The sequence below is a fragment of the Saccostrea echinata genome, unplaced genomic scaffold (assembly GCF_033153115.1).
Source record: "Saccostrea echinata isolate AGI-Se365-2 ecotype Australia unplaced genomic scaffold, CSIRO_AGI_Sech_v1 ptg000023l, whole genome shotgun sequence".
Taxonomy (NCBI): Eukaryota; Metazoa; Mollusca; class Bivalvia; order Ostreida; family Ostreidae; genus Saccostrea; species Saccostrea echinata.
Genome location: NW_026889772.1, coordinates 10,934,529 through 10,943,454, shown reverse-complemented (window position 1 = coordinate 10,943,454; position 8,926 = coordinate 10,934,529). Strand labels below are relative to the sequence as shown.

The 8,926-nt window shown below is 34.2% G+C and overlaps 1 protein-coding gene and 1 pseudogene across 1 annotated transcript; one reads left to right on the top strand and one right to left on the bottom strand.

Annotated features, from left to right (window-relative positions):
• The first annotated feature begins 3,566 nt into the window (after window positions 1-3,566).
• Window positions 3,567-4,083, top strand: LOC133191468 (uncharacterized). The gene is made up of 2 exons (XM_061327220.1): window positions 3,567-3,711; window positions 3,902-4,083. Exons 1-2 carry the CDS (start codon window positions 3,567-3,569, stop codon window positions 4,081-4,083), a joined length of 327 nt encoding a protein of 108 aa, XP_061183204.1.
• A 678-nt stretch (window positions 4,084-4,761) lies between these two features.
• LOC133191274 (uncharacterized) lies at window positions 4,762-6,255 on the bottom strand (annotated as a pseudogene).
• Window positions 6,256-8,926: the final 2,671 nt, after the last annotated feature.

Genomic DNA, 8,926 nt, shown 5'->3' with positions numbered 1-8,926 from the left:
ATAATATTATAGCCAATTATTGATTTCTGATAAACAAAAAAATAGTTTATTTAATTAAATAGTACATTTATTGAGTTAATGATTGCAAATATCATATGTAATTATAAGTAAAAAGCTTATTGGTTTGGTTCACACATACTTGTATTTTATTTTACTGGAAACAAAGACATGGTTTGAACACAGAGTGGTTCAAACTGAATTCTTCGAAATTATGCATGCAATACTTATTAAACTAACAATTTGATAGAAGATATCCGCATATATCATTGGAAAATGACCAGGCACCCGTAACATCTATTTATATACTAGTATATGTACATGTGCATGTACATATACAGTTATCATGAGTGCACCTATGAATCGGCAGTACTTGTCAACGCAAAATTTTAGTCATGATACATGATAAATTATCTCGTTATGTAGAGATAGCTATCACAACAAAATGTGACAGATTATCTTGACTAGATGAGATAGAAGTTGGCGGATCTCGACGATACCAGAACTTATCTTGATTTGACGAGATAGCTATCTTGACTTGACGCGATATCTTATGTTGACAAAAAAATTATGTGGATGGCATAAATATGCCACGATAGGGTGGCATAAATATGCCACCATAATAAGAGACACTTATGGCAGGACGCAGATTCTAAAGCCCTTTAATTTCTTATTATTAACAAAGACATGTATTTTTGTATATGCATATGTTGCTATTTATTTAAATTATTATTCATAATGGTAAAGACACTGGTTGACTGTTTCTATTATATAATTTACTTTATTGGAAAAAATGTCATAAAAATAATTGCATGGATTTGTTTTTAATTTTTGTTAAGGTTACTTAATGGTACTTTCTTCACACGACCTAGGAACAGTTCTCAGAATCTGTCAGATCTTTGCCCTTCCCAGAATAGCTACGGTAAATAAAGATCTCTTGTCTGTTTGTCCCCTAAATTAAAGTGTCTGCGAAGTCAAGTACAAGTTCAGTTCAAATGATCATTTTTTTAAATAAAAATATACTTCGAAGGTTTCATTTTAATGCGAGTCCTTATAAGCAAGATATAGGCTAAAATGTATGGTTTTCAAAAATTCACACCTTTACGATCTCGAAAACGAGGTTTAATGGAGCGGACGGAAGTGACGTCATAACACAGCTGGTACTGAATGAAGGATTACAACGAACATCGTGTGTTTATTTAGCGTAAAAATGAGTGGTAAAAGCAAGGGACGTATGTGTGTAGTTGGGTGTAGTAAGAGACAATCGGACAGTGTATCGGTGCATATTTTTCCCAAAGAAGAGCGACTGAGAGCTGCCTGACTAGATTTGTTAAGCTCACTAGGGCAGACTGGACTGGGCCATCGCAGTATACTGTGATATTCAGCAAACATTTCAATGAAGACTGCTATGAAGCACAGCATTCTTTTATAAAAGAGTTTGGATTCTCATCGAAGAAACGCCACGTCCAGGATCCATACCTTCCGTCTACCCGAAGCGAAAACGGGACGATCTCAACGAGGTATTTCTGGAGACCCCTCGTGTTTCAGACCGCCGTGTTCCTATAAAGCGTGAGGCAAACAGGGTAAGTCCATTAAATAGTCTCTGATTAAATAAAAATTTGCAATTGTAAAATATGGAATAAAACACGATATCGAAGACAAATGATTATTTTTATTTTAGTTCGAATTTCCTCGTGAACATCTGTAAACTTGAAGCTAAGCCTGGGTTGCTGAGTAAATTAGAAATGACAAAATATTACAAAGTTTAGAGGGTAATTTTTTGTGAGCATGGTTCAAGTGTATTTGCATAAATCACCACCTTACAGATCTATAATATACCGATATATTTGGGTAAAGCTGAAAGAATAATGTATGTTTTAGAAAAAGGAAAATCCCAAACAAGTAATTGAAATGCAGTTTTCTATTTTCAATTTGCCTTCACTGCAATAAAATTGGATGGTTGAGTCTGTCAATTAAATTTTCATACCATCAAAAATAGCAAAAAACTTGCAGAAATAAGGGTAGGGTCCTAGGCCCCAAGTGATACTATATTTTCTGCATATGAAGGAAGACTACAATAAATATTCAACTTTTTTTTAAAAACATTTGTATAACTTTTAAATAAGAACAGAATTTTTTTATGTTTTAGAATTTCATAATACTTTTTATTAATGAGTAGTCCTAAATTTCTGATTGTTTAAATATTACATGTAGGTATTAGCGGAATACCTAAAGGCGAATCAAGTCACTGATACTAGCGCTAAAAAGAAGTCAAAGGACATGGATACAGCCACAGACATGGTGTCAGCCTCAGACAATCCGAGTCTACCTGATCCGTCTGATCAAGATCAAGCAACTGATGTAAGTACAGCATTAAGAAAAGACAGTCTTCTGACTGATCAGTATAAATGCTTTGCCTTGATCACTATACATGTTTAAATGAACAACAATTTCATTAATTTAGTTTACATGCTAAATAAACCTAAAAGTATACAGAATTTCATGCCATATGTCAATGCATAGTGCAGATCAGCCTTTTTTATTTCAGGATCATTCTGACGAAAAGAGGACAACATCATGTCAGACAACAGGCCCTGGTATAAGGAGTGTCAGAGTACAAGTGTCTGCCAGGCTTAAAGAGAAGGGTTTGTACTTCGGTCTTGATAGAATTTGTGTTATGCTTCATTATGTTTATTGATGTTGAAATATTGTAGGATCTAGTGTCACTTTATATGCAAAAATGTATCGCAAATAAGATATAAAGTGAATATAATGAATAAGATATAATTGCATCTATACATATACAGGGTGCAGGTAAATTTGTATTTTTATGATATTCAAAATGCAACTGTAAAGCCTAATATGCAGGTTTCACACTGTTAACTCATTAATATTGTGTCTTTTTTAAGGTGTTCAAGCAGAGCTGCAACCAAGAGTGAGGAGTATTAGTGTACAGTTTAATGGAAGAGATGATGTTCCAAGTTCCCAGTGTGTACGAAAACCAGCTGTGACCCATGACTCTTTTAGTAGTGGTGAATCTCTGGGTACTCCAAGTGACAGTGAGGTTGCCTCCTATTTTAAACTTCATGTCTAAAATAATGAGTTAATTGCATTGCTATGCTAACTTATTATTGATAAATACCACAATATTTCAAGGATCTTTGTAGTGCTTACTTTGCCTTATTCGCTGAATCTCAAATGAAATCTTAGTTTATGTAGTAAAAATAACTTTCTTTTATATTCAATAGGATCAAAAGCCAGTGAGAAAATATCAGATCTGATACTCTCCAAACAGATGCAGAAAGACATCCCAAAGCTTTCCCCCCTCTTTCAGACTTCCCAGACTGAGGCAATTCACAGCACCATCAACCATTTTGCCCCTAAGATGATTTCATTTTCATACCATGGCATGTATTGCAGGTAAGCATTCACAGAAAGCTGTATTATTTCTTACCATGCTTGTTCCCCCTTTTATCTTTATTATGTTTGATTGTAAGATTTCGGTTATGTACTAATTGCATAGAAGTACAATCATTTACTATAAAAAATGTGTATTACATTACAGACTGATGATTGCTGCTATCCGCTACAATGAAAATTCATCTAGGGCTCATGCAGTTACCAGATATGGTGATCTGCAATACAAGGTCAGCTTCCCAAAATTTAAACAGGGTGACTACAGTACACGGAAGTTAACAGTGGAGCCTACATATGGTACATATTACAAAATCACTCTTCTCTTGATCTCGACACCTCAAATATCAATTACAAAAAGTCAGAGCCTATCACTGTTTATTCATACATAACAGTTAATGGTACTATACAGTGAAATTGTAAAAATGCAAATTACAGTGAACATTTGGAGAACTATTTCACATAATGTCTCTGGTCTTTCAAATTCCAGGATATACATCCACACTGATGAAAGAGACCTTGAAGTCAGCAACTGAGACAACACTGGAGCCCATTATCTGTCTGCCATCACTGAAGCCATCACCTCTCTGCAGCGCATTTGTGCACCCTGAGAAAAAAGAGGCAGTATGCCATTTTAGGTCTCGTTTTTCGAAGAAGGAAACTACTGTTTGAAAGACCGAGCTGGATGTAAAGCCATTATAGAAACTGACATTCTCGATCAAACACTATACTTTAGAAGTAGACTAAACGATGGCATATATATATATATATATATATATATATATATATATATATATATATATATATATATATATATATATATATATATATATATATATATATATATATATTATAGTGTAAACTGTCATATTCATGTATGTGTATTACCGGTATGATATATGGAATTTTTGTAGATCCATAGAACTGAGAGTGTATATCCTCCCCACTGTAAAAATTAATTTAAAATGGGAACATGAAAGCAGGGTCCACGTCCCGTTCCTGGGTGCAAATTTATTTTTGTAGCTGATGCTTTCCTCTTTATTTTTAAAGTTTACAGTGAACATAAAACTTTTTAAAGAAGTTTCAAATATGTAAATTTTTTTGTATTAGATATTGTAACTCACAAAGAGTATTTCTTTTAAAAAATATGGATTTCATGAACGAAAGGAGTCAATACCCTATTAATAAATGGATATCAGAACTTTATGACTGATGTTTTCCCGTCCTTTTCTTAAAACAATTATTTCTTTTTATGAATTTCAAGATTGCATACATTCTTTTCTGAATTGTATTATGTTGAATATATTGACACACAAAATAAATATGTTTTTTACACATACCGTACCAGTGTTAGTGTAGAAAGCCTGTGTAACCCTCTGATGGAAAGGAAGATCTTATCTTCTGGACAGCACATGCTGTTAGGGGAACTCTAACATTCCTACCAAGGTAGCCCCAGCACCAACGCACAAATTGTCTATACGCTGTATATCTATTCCTTCTGTAAAGAGAGATATTTGTTTTTACTAGGAACACCAGATAATTTCATCACATTGTAACATTGAGTGTGTGAAGTGAAAATTTATTATGTCATTTCAAATTATGGATTATGCATGTTTCAGTTTGAAGTAAAAAATAAATGTAGAAAAATCACTATCTTACTCCTCACTGCTGGTCTGTAACTCTCCATACTGTGCACGGTACTGGAAGTATGCACATACACATCTAGGCACACAGAAGAAAAACCTGGATGTTCAGTAATGCAGGAGAGCTTCTTGTCATAGGAATCCTTTTTGCTGTTGACTCGGTCAATCTCGCAGCAGCAAACACTCTCCCTTGGTGTAGGCATGTGGACACAGAAACCACATGTACACCTAAAAGAATAATCGGATATTTCAGAATTTTTTTTTGTTGATTTTAAATTGTTAAGTAAAATTGATTGATACAAATAATGGCAATTCAGTCTAGAAACAGCATCTACAGTTTGGTGTCATCATTCATTTTCCCTCTTAGTTTGAAATCAGCGGAGGCAGTCATATTATTTATGTGCGATTAGGTGGGAAAAGAATTTGTGCTAAAAATAAACTGGGGGGGGGGGTGAATTTATTCACTTGCCCTATTTACAGAGTAACATACATAATACTAGAGACAAAATTATTAATGTGTATGAAAATACATTGTCCTTTTTTTTTCTTGCAATCAGACTCTCCCAGACTGAATTAAGTGACACATATATTTTTTTTTTAATTTTATTTTAATATTTATTTCATCTTTTAATTGCACTGTTAAAATGTATTTTTATGTCTGGGATAACTCCAGGGCACCTACATTTCAGTTATTTGACCAGTCTGAAATATCTTAGCAGGACTTGTACATAAACAGAGGAATGGAGTAAAATTCGGATTAAGAGGGAAAACGGACGATTGTTTCTAAACATAAAACACAAGGTTTAAAAAAAACATGGACAATTTATTAAAAAACATTTTGTCTGCCAATATGGAGAGAACATCCAAGTTTCGTGAAGTCAGATACAGTATTTCTTTTTTACCACACTGATCGTGCCGATAGTCTATAGTTATAGGGATACAACAGAATTTCGATAGAATTTCGATGTTTACTTTTTCAAATTCTTTGTCACAGAAATTTATCAATATCAAGTGCAATAATTCTATCATAAATAAATAAATACCAGTCGGTGTTGCCTAGTCTTTGCTGTTCCTCATCGCTCCCCCCAAGCAAGGAGTTCTGCTCGTCCGATTCGGAAGCATTGGGCTCAAACTGGTAAGGAACGATGTCTTGTATGTCTTCCCCATCGGTGTCGTAAAAAGAGGATACGTCAAAAGACATATTCAGTCCGATGTCAGAGGAGCTTGACGATCTTCTATCGCTTAAATTATCACTGGCCATTTTGAAACTGAAGTGTTGTGTCGTCACAGGCTCCAATTGCTATTTATAGTAAAAGCGGAAGTGCCGTTGATTGGTTTTCGGCAAGTGCGAAAATAAGCAACTTTGACCGCGGATAACTTGCTTATTAAGGCACGTAGAAAGGTGAAACTTTCGAATAATTTTTTTTATAAATAAAAATGCATCATTTAAATTGAACTTGTTAAATATATGAAGATAACGAACAGTATTCAGGATCAAAAGTCCATCAAACAATACAAAATAGGAGCAGAGCAAACACGGACCTCCAAACATAAGAGGTGGGATCAGGTGCCATGGAGGGGTGAGTATCCCCTGTCGACCGGTCACACCTGCCGTGTGCTCCTTGTCATGATCGGGAAATAACGGAAAATTCCGTCGACAATTCAATGTGTAAATAATGGCCTAACAATTGTATGAAAAACGTCAGTCAGCATTTGACTCAATGATAAATTGTATTTGCTGACAAGGTCATTGTATCGACCATAGAACTTACGAAATGATGACTTTAAACGAGACAGCTGATATTCTTGTTTCATGAACGTGTTTGTCAATAATTAACCCAGTTTTAGAAATTATCCATACGTAGAGCATGCTCTTGCGTATCGGATCAACTGAGAGATATACAACTCATATGCAAATGATAAGGGTATATTGCTGCATAAGTAAGGGAAGTTGACGATTGAAAAGTTAAAGTCATCACGTTTATCATAAAGCTTAGTTGTTAGATTACCATTAACGTCTTTTTCAAGTAAAATATCCAAATATGAAACAGATGTGTCAGACTCTGTGGTATCTTTTATCTCAAGCTCACAATGATATATCGTATCGACATAAGAATGAAAATAGCCATTGTTAATTGCCAATACGTCGTCGATATATCTAAATGTCGAGTTGAAGGCCACAGCAAGTGTTTTCTTCTTTTCACGTACAAGATTTTGGACAAGTTCTGCTTCATATGAATACAAAAAAGGGTTTGCTAAGAACGGGGCGCAATTGGTACCCATGGGAATTCCAATAGATTGTTGGAAGACCTGGTCTCCAAAAACCACATAGATATTGTCAATTAGAAACTCAAGCATCTTCTTAATGTCAACTTCAGAGTACTTGTGTGTACAATCAGAATGTTTTTTTTAACAAAATAATTTTGCAAATGACCAATGACAAGGTAAGTAAATTTACGAGTTCCATTTTTATTGAAAAAGCAGCTGTCAATGATATCAAAAAGCCTGGATTTCAATTTATCGTGGGAATGGTTGTGTATAAAGTTGAAAAGTCGTAAGTTTTAAAGCTGTTGATTTTGGTAAAATCTTGTGATTTCAAATTTTCCAAAAGTTCCTTGAAATTTTTTAAGTATCCACATCTGATTTACACCACTTCTGAAATATATTGTTGTACAGTACTCTTGAAGTTTCTCCTTGACTACTGTTAATATCTTAGTGAGGAGTAAAGAAAGAGGCTTGGTTGAACATTAACTGGAACCCGCTATGTATCTTTGTTTGTAAGGATTTTTATGAAGTTTCGGATTCCAATATAAATATGGTAATTCAAATTCATTTTGGTTGTTTGGAATATTAAAAATATTCAAAACTGACATATGATTTTGAAGAATTTCTTCCTTAGAAAGGGAAATATGAGTATAAGTTGGATTACCACTTGTAGAATTAAATCCAAGTTCCTCTAAAATACATTTAATATAATGAGCCTTACAAACAAAGACAATGTTGTTACCTGCTTTGTCAGCAGGGACCAGTACGTATTGATCATGTAATCTATCTAATTCTTTTTTCACTTCTGGATTATTGAATACAGAAGGATAAATGGTTCTCATATTGCCCCTCAATCTTTATATGCGTGATTTTAACATACATCTGATACATTTAATCCATTCTGACAAAGTGTCAAGGTCTTCTTTTTCATGTCTGGCCCATCGCCTGGCGTAGTCCTCTACAGAATCCATAATATTTATGAAATTCTTACGCCAGTTGAAGGATCTAGGTTCCCTAAATTTAGGACCTTTTAAAATTAGTGATCTAAGGTCCTCATTATTAACTATATTTATGTCACCAGTAATAACGTGTCCAGCAGGACTATAGTTATAGGGTGAAGAAGAACATGAACACGATGGAGGATTATTTCAGATATTCGATATCCAGGCCCTGTAAAGTTTTCTTGTAATTAAAAAGTTTGGAAGCAATAGTCGATGTATATTTGTAGGAAATACAAGGTGTAGTCTTCAACTTGAAATATGGTGGAATACAAGACTGGACCCCTTTGTGATTAAGAATATTACTTATATAAACCGCGTCAATTCCTGTGTTGGCATATTGAAGTTTAAGGAAAAAAACGGATTGTTTTAGCTGCATTTTCCTCAGTAAAACGTGGGGGTTTAAAAAGCCTATGATTTGCAATATCCATAATCACAAATCCGAGCCTATATTCTGGTGTCGAGGAATCAAAAAATGTACTTTGACTTCGCAGACACTTTAAATTTGAAAAACCTAGGTGTTTATGTATTTTGATATATTATGCAAAAAGTGATGATGTAGGTACTGTAGTTCAAACATTCAAACAACAGCTGTGGCGTCTTCAAAGG